We start from the raw sequence: 24,146 nt of genomic DNA, 5'->3' as shown, positions 1-24,146 counted from the left end.
GTCCATTATCACTGCTCAGGATGGACTGGGTAACCCATCATCAGGTGGTGAGAGCCACTTGTGTTGTATCACTTCATTTTGTATATTGTTTTGATCCTCAAGGTTGCCAGGTCCCAAATTTCAGAGAGGTTTTTTTTAATCACTGTTGGGGGTAATTACTTCTGCATCACCTCAACCCCCTTTACGTAAGCGAGGATTTATTCTGACTCATTTTGTAGAATTATAGAATAGTTTGGGTTGAAAAGGACCTTCAAAACCATCTAGTTCAACCCTCTGGTAATGAGCAGGGACATCTTCAACTAGATCAGGTTGCTCAGAGCCCCATCCATCCTGACCTTGGATGTGTCCAGGCATGGAGCATTTACCACCTCTCTGGGCAACTTGTTCCAGGGTTTCACCGCCATCATTGTAAAAAAACTTCTTCCAATATCTAGTCTAAATCTACCCTCTTTTAGTTTAAAATGTGTGCTGCTGCAATAGACCCAGCTAAAAAGTTTGTCCCCATCTTTCTTACAAGCCCCCTTTAGGTACTGAAAGGGGCTATAAGGTCTCCCGAGAGCTGCCTTTTATTATAGAATAGTTTGGGTTGAAAAGGACCTTCAAAATCATCTAGTTCAACCCTCTGGTAATGAGCAGGGACATCTTCAACTAGATCAGGTTGCTCAGAGCCCCATCCATCCTGACCTTGGATGTGTCCAGGCATGGAGCATTTACCACCTCTCTGGGCAACTTGTTCCAGGGTTTCACCGCCATCATTGTAAAAAAACTTCTTCCAATATCTAGTCTAAATCTACCCTCTTTTAGTTTAAAATGTGTGCTGCTGCAATAGACCCAGCTAAAAAGTTTGTCCCCATCTTTCTTACAAGCCCCCTTTAGGTACTGAAAGGGGCTATAAGGTCTCCCGAGAGCTGCCTTTTACCCAGGCTGAACAGCCCCAGCTCTCTCAGCCTGTCCTCATAGAAGAGATGTTCCATCCCTCTGATCATTTTTGTGGCCCTCCTCTGGACCTGCTCCAACAGGTCCATGTCTTTCCTGTGCTGAGAGCCCCAGAGCTGGACATATTTCATATGGTTTTGTTGTTGAGACTGAACCAAATACCTTGTCTGCATGCTCACTGTTGGCCAGTCACATCACCTGTGATGTCCTAAACAAGAAGGTGGCTCACCATTCCTTCCATCTGGACACCGTTCAACTTCATGCATCATTCTCCAGTGATAAACAATGATAATAAATCAAGCCAGTATCACACAAAACACTTTAAAATGACAAAAACTGCCCCAGATTCCAACCTCAAAGGCCCCTGGCTTGAAGAATAACAAAATTTCGCAGTCATTGTAACCACACTCCTAAATTCATCCTAAGTAACAGAAATTAGAGACCTTAGAACTGTTTCTGTGCTTTTAACAAAAAAAAAAGGAAAGCCATGTTTGTACCCTTATTTAAAAATTTTCTGGAAATAAGGCTGAGTTTTTGTGATGGATTCAAGGGGATAAAATCCATGTGGCACCCTTATTCATTCTTCCTTCTCTGACTGAAAACCTGCCTGTTGAAAAGCCGATGAGTTGTCAGCTTAATCCCCTGCCGGAGGTGTTCTGGGTGATGAGGGGACAGCAGCCCAAATGCAGATTAGCTCAAAGTCATTGAGAACCTGCCTGCTCAGCCTTGAGAAAGGGCACGGTGTCCAGTCCACGGCCTCCTGGGTGGGAAGCAAAGAGGATGCAGGGAAATAACTGTGGCAGTGATCACCTGTACAGCGAGGGACTTATATGCAAATAAGAATAATTTACAGCCTCCTTGGTCCCACCCCTTCCCAACCTGTGCTGCTGCTCTCTTGCCCCTGCGCTCTCCACCCCCAGCACTTGGAGCTGTGATGGCTGGGGGTTGCAGGCTCCTTTGCTTCCCTTTGCCCGGAAAAATGATGAATTAAAGCCTCCTTCCACTGCTGTAGACTCTTTGACCTTTCCCTTCTTGCTCTTACCTCGCTCAGGAGCCACCGCGCCCTATCCATCCCGCCCCGCTCCCGGAGGCACCGCAGCCACCACGCCTGCCCCCTGAAGCTGCCAACACTTCTCCACCTCAAAAGCCACAGCTGAAGCTGGCGCGGGTACAGAGCCAGAACGGTATCGTGCTGTCGTGGAGCGTGATGGAGGTGGACCGGAGCTGTGCCACCGTGGACAGTTACCATCTCTACGCCTACCACGAGGACCCGAGTGCCACCATGCCCTCGCAGTGGAAGAAGATCGGGGAGGTGAAGGCCCTCCCGCTGCCTATGGCGTGCACTCTCACACAGTTCGTCTCTGGCAGCAAATACTACTTTGCGGTCCGGGCTAAGGACATCTATGGACGTTTTGGACCCTTCTGTGACCCCCAGTCCACAGATGTGATCTCTTCCCAGAGCAGTTAAACTAGAGATCTTTGGAGCCTTTAAACCTGTCCTACTACCAAGAATTACCCCCGTTTTGGAGGGTTGGTCCCGTGCATGAAATTCACTTTTAAATCCACTCTCTGCAGGATGATTTTAGACAGTTGTGTGATACACTACATGCATTCAGAACCAAAAGAAAAATAAAGTCTCACCTGCAGCAAGAGAGCCTGTTTTTTCTGGATAGCTCAAGTCATGGGCTGTTTGAAAATTGCATTTTCCCTTCCGTTGAGAGCTGTTCCACCCAGATACCTACCTACCCTTTATCCAAGGGCACCCTGGATGCCTGAGATTCTGCTTCAGAGCAGGAACAAAATAATAAATTACAGTTTGTCTGAAGCAAAGCACACACATCCGTAATATCTGTCCAGGCACTGAGAGGAGGGCAGGAACAGGCTTGCCTCCTGCCCCCCACCGCTCGGTGAGCTGGCTGCCCTACGGAGGGTGGCTCAAGGTCTCACTTTTGTACTGGAAAATGGAGTGGTCTGGTCTGATTTTACAAACTGTAATGAGCTCTCTAAGGGGAGGGAAGGGAACTTGAGTCTGGCCAGGGAACCAGTACGTGTGGTAAGTCAGAGGTGGTGGGGAAAAAAGAAATTTGAATCACCCCACTACCTCCTGCCTCTCCTGAGTAACACTCCTCTGCTTGCACCATCCTGCCCCACTCACGCTGGGAGCGTCCCTAGGTCAGATCTGAAAGGGGATTGATGAGACTGCATTCACACCTCTCCAGCTCAGATGAGTTCTCTGCCCCTCCCCTCATACATCCAGCCCTATTTTTTAGATTTATTTTGTGCCTTAAAGAATAATTTCAGAAATAAATGTAGCCAGATACCTTGTGGTGTGCTTTTATTTGCTTGGAGTTATTTTTCCCTTCACCCTTCTGCTTCTCATTTTCCTGGCCTGCAGTAATTATTATTTCTGTAAAGACCAGGAGGTGCAACATGTGATGTTTTTATCTGCGGTATCATTCAACCCTTTCCTCACTGTAATTCTTGAGTAGTTGTTTTTGTCCCGTCAAGACTATTAAGAGTATACAGACAGTATTTTCCACCAGAGCCTTTCCCTGTTTTCGGGAAAGCTGTGATGCTGCAGTTCAGCCAAAGAAGAAACCCCTGTGGTGTGGCACCGTGAGAGCTTCTTGCTGTTTGCACTCGGTCGGGATGGTCAGTTAGTACAAAAAGATAAGAAGGTGGCTTCCCTGTCCTCTTCTCTGTCTCGTCACCCGCCTCCCTCTGCAGAAACCCATCACACCTGGAGCAGTTCAGAAACTATTTTAGACACCGGCCTAAAACTCGTGAGCAATTGCAAATGTTAAAATAGGTGCTTTCATGATGCTTCTGAGCCAAGAAGAGACACTGGTAGATCTGCCCCACTGTCATTGACAGGTTAAACGTGCTTTATGCAGAACCAAATGGTGACACACCTGGAGAAGACAGTATATGTAAGGTGGTAATTTTTGCACTTTTCGGTGAAACCAAACAGTGGATTTAGAAGGGAGTTGTCTCTTTTTTTTAAAAATGTACTTCACCATGTAACAAAGCCGTAGAAGGTAACATTTTTTTAATTCCAATGCTCTCTTTCTTATAACCAACATTTTAAAATGTAAAGCAAAGTTGAAAAAGAGCAGGGAAAATTAAATCCCAAAGCATGGCCGGTGAAATGTGCTATGAGATTATGGGTTCTTCAGTTGTGTTCCCTTAGAGAACCTTCATCAGAGAAAGAAAGGGCATTGTGGACTTCTGTCTGTGCTGTTTTGCTGCACTCCTTCACGTAGCTGGGTTTGTCACTTCTGTCAGGTGAGTAATGAGTATTTTCTGTATGGAAACTTGCATTTAAAGTAAAGTACAGCAGTTTTATTGATTTGGGCGAGGAAAAATTTTGTCTAAATCCCAAGTATCATGAGAGGAGGTTCACACTGTATCTCTTGCGTGAAGGACGTGTAACCTTTCCTTTGAATAACAGTTGTCCCTGTATTACTGGTGCCAATAATCAATAATGCCTTGAATTTTTCTATGTTTAATTATGTTTAATTAAATGTTTTGTCTACCTATTTCAAGGAATAATTCTTTTATGATGCATTTAGTCTACTTACAGACTTAAGTTGGGTCCTTATAAAGCCAGTTCTGTACTAGAGGTTAGAGCAGTTCATTCCACTTGATGGCTGTCAAGTCCTCCTGGGCTATTTGTTTTTAAATGTCTTTGAGGTGGTACCAAAGGGCCGCTGGCCGTATCAGTACATTGAGGTTTTATAGTTTGAAAGTTAAAATAAATATTAGAATGCAATCTAGAATTCATGCTGCTTATTTAATTGTGATTCCAGCCCAAACTATACATGAGCATTTCTATAGTTTGTGCTTGTGATTAGGTCACGATTGTTCTTCGCTTTGTCTTGCTTGGGATGAGGCGGGGGTGAGAATCCTGTGTTACAATTCCTCGCTTTCCTCCAATGGAGGTGTTGTTAGGGATGGTCTGGTGGTGTGTTTGGAGGTTTTGGGGGCTGTATCCTTAGAGAAAGAAGACTCATCTTTATTTACTAAAGAAAGATGTAGTTTTCAACCTAACTGATTGTGAAACCTGGCTTCTGGCTCAATAGATCCATTTCTGCTGTGTATGGCAGAGCACAGTTGATATTTTTTTGTGCCTAGATGAAATAAGCCAGCTCCTGGCTGTGGGCTGAAGCCATGGCAGGGTGGGGTGAAAGCCAGCTTCTCTTTTGTTTCATCCCAGCAGAGCTGCTCAAGGTCTCATTTCAGGGCTTTAAGCAAGTAGTGGTGGCAAAGTATGTGATACAGTGTGGCTTGACTTTGAAACACCTGCCTGAGCTTGGAGACCGAACTTGGAGGTGGCTGCTGCTTAAATCACTGATGCGCAAAGAGAGAGCTGTGCCACTTCTGTGAAATCACTTTCCTGGTGGAGCAGATCTCTGCGGTGATTATTCACCCCTTATGCTAACGAACAGGAGTATTGCTCAATTCCTTAACTCATGGCAATTCTTCCCTGTGTTTTACCTCCCAGAAATGATAAAGCTATTGAGATACTCAGTTTCTGCTAGCAGCAAACATTCAGAAATAATTTATTTCATTTAATAGACTTTATTTGAAAGTATTACCAAAATATCCTGAGAGTGTTCAGTACAGGTCTTAGTGCTGTGCTTCTAGACTGGGCTCTGCTTCATAACAGTGCGAGTTGCTGGTGGCTTCCAACAATCAATCCATTTTGGAATACGCTAAAAATCTCTGTATGGCTTTTAAGTTGGGTTTAGTTCCATCTCTGCACTTCATGCAAGTTTTTCCACCTTATTCTCAGTACCCTGATGTGGAGTTGTTTCTGACTTGGCGTTTTGCTGTTGCCACTGGGTATGTACCATTTCAGCAGTACCACCTTGGATCTAGTTCCCTGTGTTTTAACAAACCCAGTGCTGATCCTACAGCTGTGTTTTCCATCCTTATTTCCTTTCTGGGTTGGTTTTAGGTTTGGTTTGTTTTCTCTGTGTGATACAAAGGGCATCTGGATGTCCAGGGTGAAAGTAATTCGAGTTAGTTCAGTTCCTGGCTGCAGAGGAGCCCTGCTCCTCTGGGTGGGTGGGTGCTGATGGCCAAATGCCGTTCCTTTCCAGTGCGCTCCAGCTTCACTGGCCTCCTTTATTTCAGTGTGCATCTAAAAAAGCTTTATTGGATTAAAATAATTAAATGCTAGGAAAGGGGCAGACTGTAGGTACAGCAGCTGTACTGTATCTGCAGTGGCGGCTTGAGAAAAGGTGAGGGTGCAGAGACAGGTTCTCCTCAGCCTTGATTTATTTCCATGCTCTGAGCAGCTTCCCCAGGAGCAGCACTTGGTCTTGGACTTTGCTCCTTTGAGTAATTTGTGCTACTGTTGGCCACGCCGGGTCACCGAGCACAAGCACCGAGACACTCACCCCTCCCAAGGGTTTAGCACAAGGCTGGAAACGCCCATGGTGTCTTCCCTGTAAAAGTAAGGGGTCTCACCCTGCTTCCTTCCAAACCCCTCGTGCCTTCAGCGGGAGCACGACTGGGCCCAGGAGTAAGATCCGAGCACCATTTTGTACTGTAACAAAAATAGTCACTTCAGCCCTTCCTCTGTGCTGTTCATCTTAAATGTCCAATAAATTAGAATCTGTATTATATGTAGGGACAGGTCATGTCTGTTCCTCTCCCCAAACAGCCATTCCCCAGTATTAGCCTATTGCGTACACTGTACAAAATCAAGCTGTGATTCTGCCTTCTTATAAACTCTTTAGTATTTTCATTTAGTCAAAAATATCTATCCAGATTTTTTAAATAGAAGCTTGATATATTAAATATATATTTTTTTAATTTGTTGGTTTGGATAGGGGTGGGCATTGTATGAAAACACTGGAGGAAGAGGAGTTCAAATGACACTGAGCCAGCCCTGCCACCAAAATTTCTGTTCCCCTTCCAAAGACCAAAGGGAGAAAGGAGAAAAAAAAAAAAATAGCTGAGACGAAGCAAATGAATGAATTTTCCTTTTCATCCCTTCTAAGTACCTGTTAAAAATGTATCTTTATTTCTCATTATCATTACGCAGGCTGAGCATTCTTTTTTCTTTTTTTTTTAATACATATATACACACACACACATATATATATATTTGAAGTGCTGTCTTAATTTAATGGGGTATAGCTGTAAATAAGACATCTGGGTAGTAGCTGTTTGGGGAGTCCTGTTCAGCTTTAGTAATGTATTGGCTGTTGGGAGTCAAACGTGCAGAATCCTTTGTTAGGAAACTCAGAATCTGGTTTCTTGTTTTATTTTGCAGCTGGATTTGTAAATACACACACACAAAAAAGGACTGAGTTCATGTCCAATTTTGAACTGTGCAGTTGCAAGCTTTCCCCATTTTTGTATGTACTATAGATTAGTGTGTGTGTCTGTGTTAACTGTAGTGGGGTTTTTGTCTGACACGCCTGAAATTTATACTTTGAAATAAACTACTGGGTTTTTAATATTTTGAGTCATCTGTGCTTAGTTCCAGACATCTCAGGAGACATCTCATTCAGAAAGAGCTCTTCCTCCTCCCAAGTGCTGTCACTTGCAGTTGGGGGACACAGGCTTTTGAGGTTGGCAGGTTTTCTGGAACAAACATGGAACAGGGATGGTTTGGCTCCAGGTCATTCCCAGAAAGGCAACTGCATGATCATCCTGCCCTCCCGGCCTTCTCACAGAAGAAAAAAAAAAAGACAAGACAAAAAGCAATGCTGTAACTTCTGGAAAATCAAAACAAAAAGGGGTGTGTGTATCCTGAACAGACAGAATCTGGTAACTTGCACCTTAGAGCTGCCCCAGAACGGGACAAGAATGGAAAGCAGATGGTTGGTGGGACTCCCCCTCCAAGGGACTGGGCTTGACTGCTGAAAAAACTTATTCTTTAAGCAAGAGGCTGTGGCCAAAACACAGGTTTTACACAGCATTAGACCTTCAGCGTGCGGCTGCGGTCTCAGCTTGCCCCACTGGCCCCACTTCTCAAGCCAGGGAGCAAACGGTTGTGCACAGAACTCATTTCCACAGTTAAGGGTAATAAAAAAGCTGGTTTAATGCAGGGATGAAGAAAGCCTCCCCCCACACTTGTTGCTTTTCAAGGGTAGAAGCCAGGCACAGCCCCATGGAGTATGTTGTGCAGAGTTGAAAACCAGTAACGCTGCCTTACTTGAAGCCAGTACAGCAAACTCTGCCTCTTGGCACCCAACTCTGCTGCCAAATTGTAGAGAACTCAAATTGAGGACTTAAAACGTGGAGTTATTGACGTGCCTACCCCCAGTTAGTGCTGAGCCCACACTTCAAAGGTGCGTAATTTACATGTGATGGTAATAATTAGTTTTCTGTCACTTACTAAACTTGCTTCAAGTCAGTGACCAAAAGATGATGGACTCAAAGTGATCCCTGCACAATGACACCTGAAAGCGCAGTTTCTCAAACAGCCTATTTAGAATAAAAGTATACATACTGCACATAGTTTAGACCCTTGGTTTTATCATAAAATAGAGCATAACCACTTTGCTGAAGCACTGCTGTAATGGCAGTTTGTGCTGGTATAGAGGGAAGTGAATAAGTCAACACCCAGAGCACTCCTGGATTTCAGAAACAGAGCAGTAAAGGAATCAAAAGCTTACATTAGATGTGGTCATTCTGGTGGTCTTGGCTGGGAGGAGAAATTTCTTCTGTTAAGCGTTCTCTACTGACTGAGCTGCAGCTTTTGCAAAGGAGGAGTTCATCACAACCACACCTGAAAATCTTAAGTTTAGAAGGCAGAAGCCACAGGACTTGGAAAAACTTGCAAGCAGGATATGGAAAAGGGGACAGTGTGTGCTGCTAACCCTCTCCTTAGAGCACACCTTCCAATATTTTTCCCCAGAGCAAGCCACAGAGGGGAGTGAGATGATCAAAGAGACCTTTTAACTTTATGCACCTGCCTGAGAATTAAGCTGTCAGTTCTCTTCCCCTGCCTGTAGGTCCACGCTGCCCTACTTGGAGCCGCCTTCTCCAGTCCCTGAGGGTGCTGGGGAGAGGAGCTGGACCCAGCTGCTGAGGTTGTGGTTGGCAGATCAACCCAGGCCGGCCTGCTGAGGGAGGAAGGACAGAGGACAGCACAGTAAGAAGAATGCAGTGACCTTTAACAGTACACCCATCAAAGGCAAAAAAAAAAATAAAATTAGCCACAGTCACATGGATTCGAGTCCTAAGGCTCAGAAGGTCCCACTGATGTAAACATTTACTCAGAGAAAAGGGCTCTTAAAAGTAGAGCTCAGTTTTCCCACAGCTGGCTCTGAGCACAAAGCAGCTCCTGCCTCAGGGCAGGAAGCTCCAGGTGGGAAGAAGGCAGAGCTCCCAAATCCCTGCACGTTTGCAAATGGGCCTGGCACATCTGCTGCCTCCACTCCCTGCAGGGGGGAGCGTCAGAAACACTGCCCAACACAGCAATTAATTGGCAATTTCCTGGTCCTTGGGGACCAGCTTTCAAACAGTACTTCTCCAGTACTGTTTTTACATAAGATTGGGTGAAAAGGCAGTAAAATACAACCTGCAATGTTGTCTGTATTGCCTTGGAGTGACAGTCAATTAGCAAAACAGCCATCCTCTGGCCACTCTGTGTTTCCAGTCTCAAACAAACAGCTGATTCTTGCTTCTCTGCTTGCCTCTGGCTCAGATCCCTCACCTGCCCTTCCTCACCCAGCTCCATTGCTCCATGCCCGTTACAGCCTGGCCAGTTCCCTTCAGTCTGTGGCAGCAGCTCTGTGGCTGCCAGTCTCCAGTACAGGAGTTTAAAACACGCCTCTGGAGGCAGTGACCGGCTGCAAACACCTGAGGGCTATGCAAAATAAATAAATAAATCACTTAGTTCATATTTAGTGCTTATTCAAAAAAGCATCAAGATTGCTGCCCTGGAAGGCCGAGAGCTGCAACCAGAGCGTCCCACTGTGAGCTCACAAGGCTGACACACCAGGCAGAGGGTGAGACACCCTCGACGACAAGGGACAACAGACAGGGCTCCAAGCAAACAGCACAAGGTAAGTGACACATGGCAGGTGGAGCTTCTCCGTATTTGGGGAAGGGCTTTTCCAACCCCTTACCATTCTGTGATATTTAGAGCCTCCAAGGCCCAGCACAGAGGCAGGGCTGGTTTTGAGCTCTGCTGTTCACACCCAGGGGGACATCACGAGTCCCTGGTGCCCGCTGCCCTTCATTCAGCACAGCTGGAACCGGGCAGGGAGGGGTGGCTGGTATTGCCAAAGATGACACAGAGGTGTTCTGTAAGCACAGAGCTCGGGGCAAGGACAAGCCACACGTGGGGCAAGGGGCTGACAAAGGGCCCAATGTCCCTACAGTCCCAGGGACTGTGAAGACACCTTCACTGATGAGAGAACCTCAGGGGTGGAAGCAGAAGTAAAGGGAAGGGGTGCTGTGTTGTGAAAACTGTGACCAGGGATGCTTCCTCCCCGCTACCTCTGGCAGAAAGCCCCCGTGCAGCACCGCCATCTCCTTGGGGTCACTAGAGGCACCCAGAGAACATCACACTCACCCCCCTCTGGCACAGGCACAGCTGAAAGTGGCACACGCAGCAACACACACAACTTTTGGCTGCATGTGTCTGGCTACCACAGCTGAGTAATTTTGCTCAGTGAATTTTACCCAACAAAGAGCTGTGCTGGAGAACAAAGAGCAACTCTGGGGCAAGTACTTCAGCAGTTTGTCATCTACAGAGCGCTCTCCTGCCCCTGCACATGCTCTCTCCAGCCTCTCACACTTACCTCCTGCAGCTCCAGCAAACAAATCACTTCAGTCCCTGCATGGATTTTTCATCCTCTGCAAAAGCTTTGCTGTAACTTCTGGTCTCCCTCCTCCCTTGGCAGAAATCAGCCCTACTGTTGCTGGAGAAATACTAGAAGCAAAGGGTACAATTAACCACTGTAAACAATTCGCAAGATGTGGCCCTGGAGAAAGAAGAGGAGGATACCATAAATTAGCCAAAACAAGGGAATACCAAGATAAGCTCAAGGGGAATAGAATTGCTAACAAGGCCAAAGAAGACATCACGTGAACTATCCTAATTAACATAGTTAAAAAAAAAACCCACCCTCAGGTAGGGAAAGCCCCCTACTACCAAAAGCCCCCTCCTCACAGAGCAGGGTAGTAAAAATGCTACGATTTTAAGTAGAGAGGAGGCACAGCAAGAACCAATGGGATGGTGATGGCTAAAGCTTAACTGTAAAAAGTACAGATAACTTGCTTAGCTCTTACTTGAAAAGCATAAATACTTAACTCTGAGCTTACCAGGCTGTGCTAGCGTCGGGGATGAGCCACCTCGCACCAGTCTCTTTGCAGAAATGATCTGAACAAGTATCTCACCTCTGTGTGTGTATCAGCTTCTTGTACACCAGCTTAAAGCAGCCCAGATTGAGAACACTGTGACAGCCAACTGTTTAGGGTAGAACCTCACCTCTGCTGCAGTAACTCCCTCCCTATCACAGGAGCTAAACTCCATTGGGTTGACCAAAAATTTCACACTGCTCAGTCTTCACCTTCATAAGGCAGGGCAGTGCTGTGCGCTGTTTGGCTTGGACCATCAAGGCCATGAGGAAAGAGCTGTTTATTTTGTTTTACCTAATTACATGTACAACATCTAACGCAGAACAGCCCAGTGACTGGACTCCTCAGTGTAAAGACAGGTCACTACCAGCAACACAAACAGCCCCAGCCCTACAGCCATCTCCCTGTCACGTTCTGCTCCGCAGCTGAGGGTGCAGGCAAAGAGGTCACTGAAGCACTGCATGGACCAACCAGCAACAGATCCATTGCACAGACACACACACAACTCTGTCCCTGCTGGAGCAGGGCTGTGGGGTGTGTTTCCAAAAGCACCAGGCTACTTTCAGAAGTCACCAGGCACATCCCTTCACTGCCTTTCGGTGAGGCAAAGGGAAGGGGAGACAACCTGCTTTGGCCAGACAAAGGAAACCTTGCAAACGCCCCTGAAAGCCATGCTCTGCAGACAACTGCTCTGCCATGGCAAACATGGCCTTGACTCTGCTAGTGACATTCCTGGATGAGATTTAACAGCACATCTCGCAGGTGCTGCTCGCCTAAGAGGTAGAACATCCAGCCAGCGCTGGGATCAGGCCACCATGGCCCAAAGCAGCCACCTGGCATTGAGGTTCACTCCTGCTCTGGGAACAGCTGCGATGATGGCTCCCATCCCAGGAAAGCAGTGCCATGCCAGCTTCCCATCAATCCTAGTCAGAGGAAGGGCGGTGCAAACAGCTCAAAAGGGCTGCACCGAGGCAGCTGGTGTCAGCACCAAGTGCCTCACAGACAGGACAAGGGAAAGCAGGTAAGGCACAGGGATGTGGACATCCAGGTGGATTTATTACACGCAGGAATGGAAATTTCTTTTAAAAAAAAAAAAAAAAAGAAAAATCCCATTTGGGAATATTGATGCTGGGTTTACAGGATGGGCCTCATGGTGACAAAACGAAAATTGTAGGATTCCGGCAGGCCCTGGTGTCGCGTGTGGTTAAACCGTCTCCAGGTGAAGACAGGGAGACCCCCCTGCACCGGGGGGCCGTTGATGGCGGTGGCTGTGAACGCTGACGCCAGGCGGAAATCAGACACCTGTAACACAAGACAGGAGGTGAGGGCAGAAGGGCGGCCTGCTCTTTGACATGCACCCGTCCCACAGAGCAGGAACAGCTCCAGGAGGTTTGATAACGATAAAGAAAGCGAGCAAGGGGCAGTGCCTGCTGGTCAGGCAGCATTCCTCCCCTGCACGGAGGCATCTTCAGCCACAGAATGACAGCAGCAAAGCACAAGCCCGTGTTTCCCTCTAGTCCTTGGCCTGTCCAGGTTGAGAGAGGCAGCACATCTGTCCTCGGGACAATCCTCCCTGGGTTTGGGTGTCTCCAAAAGAGCTGGAGCTGCAGCAGCCAGCCAGCCAGCCTAGAGCCCTAGACCCCTAGAGGGTCTGACTTGAGCTCTGCTGCCTGTTAAGCACTCGGGCTGTCCCTGGGGGCACTGTCAGGGTAATTCAGGAAGGGAGACAAAGGCAGCACAGAGTTAATGCTGCTGCCCAGACTCTGCCCTGTTCCTTCATTATCTCCCCAGAGGTCCCCAAGTCTGCTCCATCTTTCCAAACTCGGAGACACTAAAATTGCCTTTAGTGTTTGTAACCGCCAGGTTTTGTCTCTGCTCTGGGCTATTTGTCTCAATGCCCCCTTAGGTCCCCTGCCCTCCCCCAGCCCATGCCCCTTCCCTAACTGTGCTGGCACAGGCACCACAACCAGCCTGCACTGACCTACTTCCCTGGCCAGACACCTCTACACAGCAATTTTCTGCAGTCACCTTGTAATAACCACCTCTGGGAGCTCCTACTGGCCACTACGGCAGGCCTGGGCTTGTGCAAGCTGACTGGACACACACACAGCACAGGCAATGCCAAAACAGCCTCCACAAGGCCCATCCTAGCAACCAAACTCCCAATCCAGGAAGGCAACAGGCTAAAGCACTGTACAGCTTCCCAGCACACCAGGACTGGGCAGCTGCTTACTCACATATCGCCCCTCACAGTGAAAATACCTGCCTAGAAAAACTGCTGCTTTCTTCAGGACAGCAGGGCTAAGGATCTTCGCACAGCTCCCCAGAAAACAAAGTGATCTTTACCAAACTTGGCTCAAAGGAGTTTCACAGAGAGGTGGAGCCCTGGAGCAGGGTGACTCACTGGAGAGCCAGGTTTTTGCAAAGGTAAAGCTAAAATGAGGGTGAAAACACATTCCTGTGGGTTCTGGGAAAGCACCCACACCATCCCTGTGAACAGGAGGCTGCACAACAGTCACCTTTCCTGAGTGAGGGGAAGATTCATTTCGGCCTTCCCTTAGGCTCCTCCTGCTGCAAGGCTTTGGGGTTTAACCCCTAAACACCACAAGTTCCCATCGACGTAATTCTTTCACACACCTCCCCCTGCACTCTCTGCCCTCTCCCACTGTGCCAGGCCTGGTGTCAGGGAGAGGAGACAGGACTCAGCACAGAATTGCCATCTGAGGATCTACCCAAGCACTGGGACAGCATGGAAAGAGGGATCAGACAGGCCTGGCCATGCTTACCCTGGTGCAGGGAAACATTCTACGGATCTGACAGGTGCACAAAGATTCAGCAGATACTGAAACTGAAGTAATTTACCTTGGAGTCATAGCAGCCTGCAGGCACTGGGAAAGAAGAACTCAGGTCTTCCCGGCAGCAAATGGTGTTGCAGGGATTGTGTTCGGCATAAGGATCGCGCTGGTAGTCTGGGGAGAAGCGGGGTGGGGAGAAAAGGAAGGAAGGAAGAGAAGAAAACAATTAGTTCCCTCACAAAAAGCCTCTACCACTGATGCAAAGCGCCCCAGCCACTAGAAGGTGGGTAAGTGCCCTGGCAGACACATGGGTCTATCACACCACTCTCATGCTCCTCCCCAGGTACCAGTTGGAAGTCAGTGCTTGAGACAGGACATTAAGTAGACAAGCTCCCAATCTAAGTCCATACAGCTACTTCTGCATTCCAGGGGCACCACTGCCAACCTCTAACCACAAATATCTGCAGCTCCACATGACAAAAGCTTCCTCATGAGAGAAAAGGAACTTTGTCAGGAGAAAAAAGCAGAAGAGAAAGGGAAGGGAGAAGAAGGTAAGGGAAAAATGCAGCAGTGAAAGCCTCTGTTTTCTTGTCTGGACTAAAATAAGTGGCAAGGAGCAAAGCCTCCAAACCTCCACTGTAGTAGCTGCAAGCCAGGAGGGGAAGGTTGAGAAGCCTCAACATCCATCAGCAGGCTGCTACTCACAGCCCAAACAGTAGAGATACCCCACCCTTGGAGAGGCCTCCCGAACCCCAAACCCAGTAATCAGCATGCTCCCTATAATTGGGAATGAAAATACGACATCTAGAGCTATCTGTACTTAGAGATGGACTTAGCGAGAAGTTAATTAAGCTGTTCTTAATCCAGGTAAATCCCTGTCAAGGAAAAGCAGAACAACACATTACCTACCAAAGATCATTCTGTCTGAACAGGATAAAAAACGAGGCCAAACTGACCTGAAGTTTTACACTAAATTCTCTGGTCTGATCTGACCTAACTCTGGCTTAAGATTTAAAGCTTTCAAGATTGACAGGCTGTAGATGTATTGACTACCAGCAGCCCGCAGAGTCTCTTGGAGTGTCAGAAGCTCTCTGAAAAGGTTGAACAGGAAGCCCAAGGGCCCTTTCTCTAGAAGAACCCAGTCTTGTTTCTGTTAGAGTAATTTTAGCCTGGTTTCCTAACTCAATAGTAAGCTTGTATTATCTTTTTGCTTTGTATGTACTCCTCACCTAGGGTAATACAGTTCTGATCTATAGGTCAGCCTGCAGCTTCCCGCTATAATTCAAGAAATAAAAGTAAGGTTGCTTTATTAAGATCAGCTCCACAGTACATAAACACGTGTCTTACTGTTGTATCTCATGATGTACTTCATGCTTTCCAAGCTGGTCACCTTGCCCTGGTCTCGACGGAAGATTTTTGCTCTTGGAGCAAGCTCGTAAGAGAAATCCATGCCATACTTCTCAACGTATGCCGCATACCCACTGAGATTGTAAATCTTTTCATGGAAAGGGATATTGTAGGAAGGCCAGTAACCTGCCAGAGACAAAACCCAATCTGTTAATCACTTAGAAAAGCTGAACAACCTTGTTTATATCAAAGAAGAAAAATAAGCAGCATGTCGAGGAATAACACGTCGAACTGGTTCGAACACAAGAAAATAAGGCAATAGTCACTGGGATGACAGAGTTGACTCCCAGTATAACACCACTGGAGACTGTACCCACGCAACCCGCCCCCAGACTTCCACCCTGAGGACTCATCCTGCAAAACAGCTGAGATCGGACTTGCAGGAGTCTGAGGTGAACACGCAGAGCGGCCACAGCCCTCCCACAGAGGTTTCCCTGCTGTCCTGGTTTCAGCTGGGATAGAGTTAATTTTCTTCCTAGTAGCTGCTGTGTCTTGGATTTAGTATGAGAAGAATGTTAATAGCACATATTGGTTTAGTTGTTGCTAAGTAATGTTTATATCAGTCAAGGACTTTTTCAGCTCCCACAGAAGCTTCCCATAGAAGTGCATTCTTTTACCATGATTATTATTATTGCTATATTTCTCTACCGTTACTCTTCTATTAAACTGCCTTTATCTTTTTTTCCTTTCCCCTTCTTTTCTCCCTACCCTCTACTGGGGATGGCAGAGGAAGTGAGTGGCTGCACGGTCCCAGTTGCTGGCTGGGGTTAAACCATGACATCAGCTCAACCTCAGAGGTGTGCAAGATCATTTATATCCACCAAAAATCCCAGCAAGAAGCTTGAAGTCACTGCCTTTTCCCCCTCCACTTCCCATCTCACCAAGGCAGAGCAACACTCTGTGCTGAGATGTCAGGGATGGACAGACAGTCACACACAGACAGACTAAGCACAGAGCTAAGAGGGGTGAAGGGGAGGCAGGTCCACAAAGAACACACACATGTGCTTTGTGCAGAGGTGGTTGGAAAGCTGTCCTTCCACTCAGTGATGAGGAGAGATGGGCGATAGCTGCTCATTTGCCAGTATCTGCCTTTAAGGGTTAAGTGACTGATGAGCAGAGCCCAGCCCTGCCCTAACTCTTCCAAGAGCAAGTGTGAATCCTGCAGTTTTGCTCACTCTAAAGAGCAGGGTTACTAGAGACAGTTTTAGGTAGGTGACATACACCTGCCTCAAACAAGACTAGTCTAGAAAACAGAAAAGCCAGGAGACCATCCAGGTCAGGATCTGGGTACAGCAAGTCCTGGAAGAAATAAAAATAGATACCTATACCTTAACATTAATTTTTAAAAAAATTTTTTTTTTTTCAAGGCAGGCACCAAGGGGTGTTTCATCAGGGAGTATATAACATGGGCTAGTCCCAGGAGCAGCGTGCTTTCAGGGACAAGTGCTCTTCAAAGCACTTGAGTTCCTGTTGTCAGGGCAATTTTGCTTCTCAAATCACACACACCAGGATTCGGCTTAGAGATTTACTCTCTAGACACTGGTAACTGCAGCACTCCATGTGTTAAGTTCAGCCCAGCACAACATGAGGAGTCTGTCTGTGAGACGCTCAAGAAAATCAACAGGGACTCACTGGGAGGAGAGACAGACAGCATAAGCACTGGAACACTGCCTGAGCAGAGGCCTTACCAGCTCGGGTCCTGCCTAACAGGCAGCAGAGACGGGAATACCCTGTCTGCTGGCATTTCCTTACGTGACCTAGAGCCTACCTGAAGGAAATAGGTTGTGTAAGTGTTGTGTTGTAATACAGGCATCCTCCAGAAATGAGCACACTTGCCATGAGCACCTGCTCTAATGACGCAGGCCGGAGGATACGGATACATCAGCTCCCAAACCAGCTGGGTTTAGTTGTGACTCAAGAAGGTGCTATTGTCTCACGTGAATGCAGTGCATACAGATGATCCCCTTCTCCCACCTGGAAAAACTTTTTTTTTTTCAATTGCTAAAACAGAAGAATCACAGAATGGTTAGAGTTGGAAGGGACCTTAAAGATCATCTAGTTCCAACCCCCCTGCCGTGGGCAGGAACACCTCCCACTAGACCAGGTTGCTCAAAGCCTTATCCTTATGGTCTTCAAACGCTTTCAGGAATGGGGCATCCACAACTTCTCTGGGCAACCTGTTCCACTATCTCATCACTCTCAGTAAAATATCTAATCTAAATCTCCCCTCTTTCAATTTAAAAACATTACCCCTTGTTCTATCACTCCACTCCCTGATAAAGAGTCCCTCCCCATCTCTCCTGTAGGCAACCTTTAGGTACTGGAAGGTTGCTATAAGTCCCTGGAGCCTTCTCTTCTCCACACTGAACAACCCCAACTCTCTCAGCCTGTCTTCATAGAAGAGGTGTTCCAACCCTCTGATAATCTTTGTGGCCCTTCTCTGGACCCGTTCCAACAGGTCCATGTCCTTCTTATGTTGAGGACTCCAGAGCTGGACACAGTACTCCAGGTGGGGTCTCACAAGAGCAGAGTAGAGGGGCAGAATCACCCTCCTTGCCCTACTGGCCACACTTCTTTTGATGCAGCCCAAGATGTGGCTGGCTTTTGAAGCTATCTGACATTCTCTTCCTGCAAGAGCTGTTCTGTGTCTCAGGCTCTGCCAGACTGCAAGTCCCATGAAGACCACGCAGCGCCCAGCCTAAGGCAGGCTTTACCCAAGGGCTGCATTAAGGCAGTGAAACCTGCCTGTGAGGCCTGACAGGGTGAACAGTGACAAAAACAAGTCCGAGGTGGCGTAAGGTTGAAAGTGGGGGTAAAGGGGACAACATGAAGGCAGTAAAAATTCTCCAAAACAAAATGCCTTCCTCCTCTGCCCAGAGCAAAAGATCTCAGCAATATCAAGAGATCAATGAGAATATTAGGTGTATGGTAGAAGAGACTGAGATCCCAGGTTCTGATCTGATGTGATGCTTTTGATTCTGAAATAGATGCACTACTTCCTCATCATAAGGAAACGTGAAATGCAGCCCACTCCTATCCCTAAACTGGAGACAGTACTCCTCTCCCTCATCTCCTTTAAAGGATTCCTGATTTTCTTTGTCAACATATAGAAAACACCTTGCCATCTTTGCCTGGAAAAGGCAACACAGGAGATTCCTGGTTTTTAGAACTCACCTGTACTGGGCTAAGAGTCAAGCTGATAGAAGGCATTAAAAAAAAATATCTTTCCATTTTCAAACCCATGCTTGAAAAAATTGCATTGAAAAATGCTTGCTTTTTCCTCAGGGCTTACTACAGCAATGCCTGCCTTTGCTCACTTGAGAACTCAATTCTCATTCTCCATTGTTTCTATGTTTATGCTTGAAAGAGACTTTAAAAGCCACTGCTGGTCCAAACTCACCCTGACCAGGCCAGTGTGAAGAGAACATTATCTCTGGATACCACCTACAGGGCTATTATAGAGTGTGCTGAGGTCAGCAACTCCACAAACACTTTAAGCCAGCACTGCTCTTGAGAAAGGCAAACTTCCTTCACCTGGGCTGCTCCAAGTGCTAGGGAACAGGGCAGGGGCCTTGATGGAACTTGTCTGGTGCCCTGCGTGGCACAGAGGAGTCCAAATCTGCTGCTTACAGGAGCAGTGCTTTGGTCTCTAAGGCAGCACTTCTGGGGTGCTTAGCCCACCTGGTGTGCTAAGGGCTGCCCTCCTCATGTTTAAGCTGCCAGAGACTGCTGCGTTATCCAATATACACAAGGTGCATTTAGATACCTGGGAAGAGCCATACTGTACGTGTAAATTAACATGTAACTTCTAATACATGCTGCCACCTCCCAGAACACAGCAGCCACAAGATCTCCTAGGAGGCACCAAGCGGTCACTGCGTGGCCAAGCCCAGGAGTTGGGCTCCATCCTACAGGGAATCCCACACAGCAGCTCTCTTTATTGCTTAGAGTGCCAGAACTAGAGGTCTCCATTAGCTTTTTTTTGTCTGTACCACAATCTACAACACACCACAGAGGAGCCCCCAACACATTCCACCATCTGAAATATGCACAAACGTTTGAAAATAAGGTGCAATAGCCTACTTCCATCTCTTCAACAGATAAAAGAGGCAATGAAGCATAAGGCAGAGACAAGGGATTTTTCCAAATTATCAATAAGAAACATCTCATAAAGCCATATTGACATTACTGCAACGCCTAAAATAAGATAGGACTTTCCAAGGAGCCAGACACAAGTAAAAATCCAAAGGGAAACAACTTCAGCTGCTAAAAAATGCATGTCCAATCATTTTGATGATGAAGAGCAATTCACCAATTCACCTTCTGAGCATGCAATTAGAGGAGGGAGCACAAAACACCAGACATACACTTAAATTTGTGGAACGAGCTCAGGCTTTTGGATACTGACAAAGTGTCTAGAAAACACTTGTGAATGAAACCTGACAGTGGGTGTTTGGCTTTACCTAGATTTTTGTTTGTTTGTTTGTTTTCTATCAAGTTGTTGTTAGTCCTGCTAGGGGATTAAGGATTTTAAACAGCAAATGCTTATCAGATAACAGAGCTCCAGAAAAGTTCAGGAGCTGATTCTAACATAGAACTTCTATCATATTTAAAAGCTCATCTCCTTGTAGGGTGCCAAACTCACCAAACATTTCAAGGAGCCCACAGCATCAAGCTACTTAGTACTGCTTCAAACAGAGCTCACCTTTTTCCTCATGGGTGTCTGAGACAGGGCAAAATAATATCAGAAAAAAAGAAGCAAGAAAAAGAAAATGAGACAAGGTAAAGTCTGGGTTTTTTCCTCCTCTGCTTTTAAGAAACAGAGATGTTCACCACATTTCTGCTGCAACACACAGGAGAAATGCATATGTTATAGACCTGGCAACAGAGGGATGCTCAAAGCTTTCTAACTTGAAACTCAGCATGAGTGTTCAATAAACAGGCACGAAGCACCATTGTCCATGAGCTGGCACAAAGAGATGGCTTTCTTAAGCCACTATCTACTACAGGAGCTATTACCTTTCCGGAGAACATTTGTTTGATCAGAATACTCCACAAGGGTTGGAATCTGTTCAACAATGTACAATGCACCATCATCAAGGCTCTTCTGCAGCTTGACCTTTTTCAGGTCCAGCACCATGTACTGATTGTTGTAGGTGCCTAGGTATGAGAGCAGAGAGAGTGAGTTACACATCCTGCCTGGGGAAGGAAAAGGGGGAGAGGGAACACATGCTTTTTTTTCTAAGATTCACATGAAAAGCGTACTCACCAGAGTTGCACTTTGAGAAGGTTTCTGCCCAAGTTTTACCATCATCTGCCATCATGTTAGCAATGCGGACCCTCTGCCAAGCTAAGAGGGATTCAGGTACCACTTGCTTAATGAGGGTTTGGTTGAACACACTGTTGGTAGTCTGCAACATTACCAAGCCGCTGCCTAGTATGTAGAAGTCATCCAGGGACACCAAAAAGCCTTAAAAAGCAATAATACAAAACTTGTTATCTTTGTGAACCTTTGATATACTCATAGAACAAAACAGAGAGACAAGCCAAGAGAATATGCAGGAGTCAACACCTGTGTGTTTGAAATCAAACTGTACAAATACTAAAGATGAGGTGGTGACTTCTGCTTTAAGTGCTTTAAGCTCATCTGTCAGCACAGTTTCTCATTTGTCATGCTTTCAACACATAACCTAATTCTTTGTCTATAGCATTTGCTTCACATTTCCATCCCAAGCTTGGAATTTTCTCCTTCATACATCAGGCTGTGTCTTATGCTGAGGATTACATACTTTAAGTGCCTTGTGACTGCTTGTTTCTAACAAAGAAATCCCTTTAAAAAATACAACAAAGAAAACCAAAATAACAGTACAAACTCCACAAACAGTTTTTCATCAGCTAGTTTCAGTTTTAGATTTTTATTCTGTAGGGACACCAGGTATTCCTTTAAATTACTCCCTTCTGGACTAAATCAAGCCAAGCAAAAAAATATTCCTTCTAGTTTAATCCTTTCCAGTCTAACTATTCCTAAAAGCATCTCCAAGAAATGGGCAACTCTTAAATCATAAACCACGTTGTGTATACGAGAGGAAGTTTTACCTACTCCTTCTTCTGACATGTTGTCATTGGGGTTTTTTTATGCCTATCAGCCCTGCAAACTCAACACAGCCATGGATCTCCAGGCAGGATTCCCTTCCAGGTTACATGCCAACAGAAGTCCTAGGTCCAATTGCAGATCCCACACCAGGAGGTGGTAACACAGAGCTGCAAAGGTCAGCTGTAATGCCATGGATAGCATGGTGACTACTTACAAAGCAGAAATAACTTGACTTTGAGATTCCCCAGTGGCTACAGGGCTGCCAGGCTGGGGAAGGAAGGTTGTTAACTGAGCTCCTGAGGGAGAAGTCATCCAGAACCTTGTCCCTTGCTAATGAGTTTTTAATGGTATCACTCTTCAAAGAGTACAAAATGCTGCACAACAGCATAAGAGCTGAGTTCCACTACGAAATCTTCTAGAGCAAGCTTTATTAATGCCCTCTGCAAACAAACTCAAGTCAGCAACCTATGACAGCCAGAAAGACAACTCAGCTCTGCCTCCTATTCCTGTGCTTTTGATCCACTTCAAGCAAAGGTAATGTTTAAGGGTTCCATTTCAGCAAGATTTCTTTAGAGTCTCAAGTTCTCAAATCAAAACAGATCCAGGAAAATATACTTTGTGGTCGCCCGTTCTCTAAAAATATGTCTGTATAGAACAGACAGAGCACCCTGGTAGCTTGTGGTTCCTAGTATTTTATTCTTGGAGACAGAAACAGCGTCAATAAATTATGTACATCAACAGCAGAGTTCTTTCTCAAATAAGTAAGGACAGAAGAAAAACACTCTAAACCTGGCTCTGCCAGTCTATTTTATACAAAGACATGTGATACTCCAGTGATAAACTGTTGTGTAAAAAGTCAAGTGCTTGCCCAAACAGAAACAAGAAATGGAACTGGTAAACAACTGCAATTCAAATTGAATGCCAATTCCCATATGGGTGCAAATGCCAAGTGCCCTACTTCAAAATAAACCAAATAGCTTTTTCTTCTTTTTTCAATCACCAGCTGAAATACAACAGAAAAACTCAAAGCAAGTGTCAACACAAGGAATGATACTGAATTAACTGAAGTTTGAACCCTGTAATTCAAATAAATTGCTAAGTTCAGCTGAAAAAAAGGGGATTGCCTTCTGGGCCCTAGTATTTGCCAAGTTTTACCTTGCAATGCTTTATATTGTATGCCCTCCATGATACACCATCAGTAGCCTAATTATCCCAAGACAATATATACCATTTTGACTTAAGGCATAGGCACCCCAGAAACAAAGGGAAGTTAAACACATACACCAGGTTTACCCAGGGCAAAGACATCCACAAAAGTAAAACCTATGTGAAGCCTAGAGGTATCAGCAGATATTTGAGGTCCTCTTGTGTCATTCTTGTTTTTATAAGTATGTATGAGACTATTGTAATTGAAAATGCCTTTCATGTCAAATGTTATCTCACTGTACAGTTCACCTATTTTTTCCATGAACCCATGTCCCATTTTTATCAGAATCTCTCAATCAATTATTTTTCTTTTTTTTTAACTCCCTCCGTAGACACAGGCAAAAGTACTTCTGATTGCACCTTCTGGTTGCGAGCCATTTAGATTCAGTTTCCAGTCACCACTGGAAAACTGAAGTTTCCAGAGTCTGGAGTTTCATTTATCATGGCATTAACCAGCCAAGCAAAGCAAAACATTTTTTGAAATCTGAGCCAGAGTGTTCTCTGGAGAGTCAGCACACCGAAGAGTATGTGGGGGGTAACACACTCCTGGCAGCTACTGTTCCTAGAGGTAGGCTGCTGCTTTCTGAAGCAGATGGCATCAGCTTTTTTTGGCATCTTAAAAGGTCATTGTGTCCATTCAGGTACAGAAAGGGTCAGTATTACGGGCTGGAAGCCAGAGAGACATGAGGTCTAGCCATCATCTCACAGGGACAAGAGTAGCTGCTGGCCAAGGTGCTCAATGTTCTGGGCTATAAACACACTTGACAATGGGAAAGATGTCTTCTCTGGTCTAGTTTTCTTAATTGCATCGGCAGCTACTTCTCCTGTCAAGACTGAACTCCCAGCTGCTGCCTGCCTTCCACTTGCAGACCTCTCCTAGGCACTAAGCAATAGCACACTCCACACTATAGCACTGTCCTGTCATCTCCAAAGTGCATCAGACACTCCATCTCAAAAGTACTTCATATGTCCCACAAAACACAGCACTTACCTAGTCTCTGTCACCGCATTTCTTACCACCCAAAATGAGCATAATTTCACTCAACATTTGTGAGCAACTGTAACATGTCTCTACAATTTAAGTTCCCTCTTCTCTGCACGGATTCACCAACCACATTAAGTACTTATGTCCAGAGCTTGAGAAAGACACTGAACTCAGGGGTGCCCAAGTATTCAGCTCAGAGGCTGAGGTTCACAAAGGTTCACAAACCTTTCCAGAGGTTCACAAAGCTGTGAGAGCTAAGACTATGAGCAGAGTTCAAGTGAGGATTAGGATTCGTGTGGAAATGAGCAGCAAGTGGCTAAATAATTTTGCAAAAGCAGAGATTACTACTCCCATTCACTTCCACTTGACTGTGCCTCTGCAGGGCTACTGT

General features: G+C 46.0%; 2 protein-coding genes across 12 annotated transcripts in view; one reads left to right on the top strand and one right to left on the bottom strand.

The window, feature by feature from the left end:
• The window catches only part of ATF7IP (activating transcription factor 7 interacting protein), a 104,264-nt gene extending 99,556 nt beyond the window's left edge, over positions 1-4,708 (top strand). For all 3 annotated transcript variants that reach the window (XM_014963590.1, XM_014963588.1, XM_014963589.1), the window contains one exon: positions 1,988-4,708. In XM_014963590.1, coding sequence (XP_014819076.1) covers positions 1,988-2,404 — 417 coding nt within the window. In that variant the 3' untranslated portion in view covers positions 2,405-4,708. The remainder of the gene's footprint in view (positions 1-1,987) is intronic.
• Positions 4,709-5,497: 789 nt separating this feature from the next.
• PLBD1 (phospholipase B domain containing 1) overlaps positions 5,498-24,146 on the bottom strand; it is a 50,990-nt gene continuing 32,341 nt past the window's right edge. For 2 of the 9 annotated variants that reach the window (XM_014963591.1, XM_014963599.1), the window contains exons 7-13: positions 20,740-20,940; positions 20,490-20,630; positions 15,411-15,596; positions 14,131-14,237; positions 10,710-12,570; positions 8,574-9,023; positions 7,000-7,618 (exon numbers count right to left, since the gene is read on the bottom strand). In XM_014963591.1, coding sequence (XP_014819077.1) covers positions 12,403-12,570; positions 14,131-14,237; positions 15,411-15,596; positions 20,490-20,630; positions 20,740-20,940 — 803 coding nt within the window. In that variant the 3' untranslated portion in view covers positions 7,000-7,618; positions 8,574-9,023; positions 10,710-12,402. Of the gene's footprint in view, positions 6,092-6,999; positions 7,619-8,573; positions 9,024-10,709; positions 12,571-14,130; positions 14,238-15,410; positions 15,597-20,489; positions 20,631-20,739; positions 20,941-24,146 lie in introns of those variants that run through there. The other 7 variants (XM_014963597.1, XM_014963592.1, XM_014963598.1 and 4 more) reach the window with 7 other exon arrangements.

This window comes from Calidris pugnax, unplaced genomic scaffold (assembly GCF_001431845.1).
Source record: "Calidris pugnax isolate Ruff unplaced genomic scaffold, ASM143184v1 scaffold44, whole genome shotgun sequence".
Taxonomy (NCBI): domain Eukaryota; kingdom Metazoa; phylum Chordata; class Aves; order Charadriiformes; family Scolopacidae; genus Calidris; species Calidris pugnax.
This window is presented reverse-complemented; position numbering and strand designations above follow the sequence as displayed.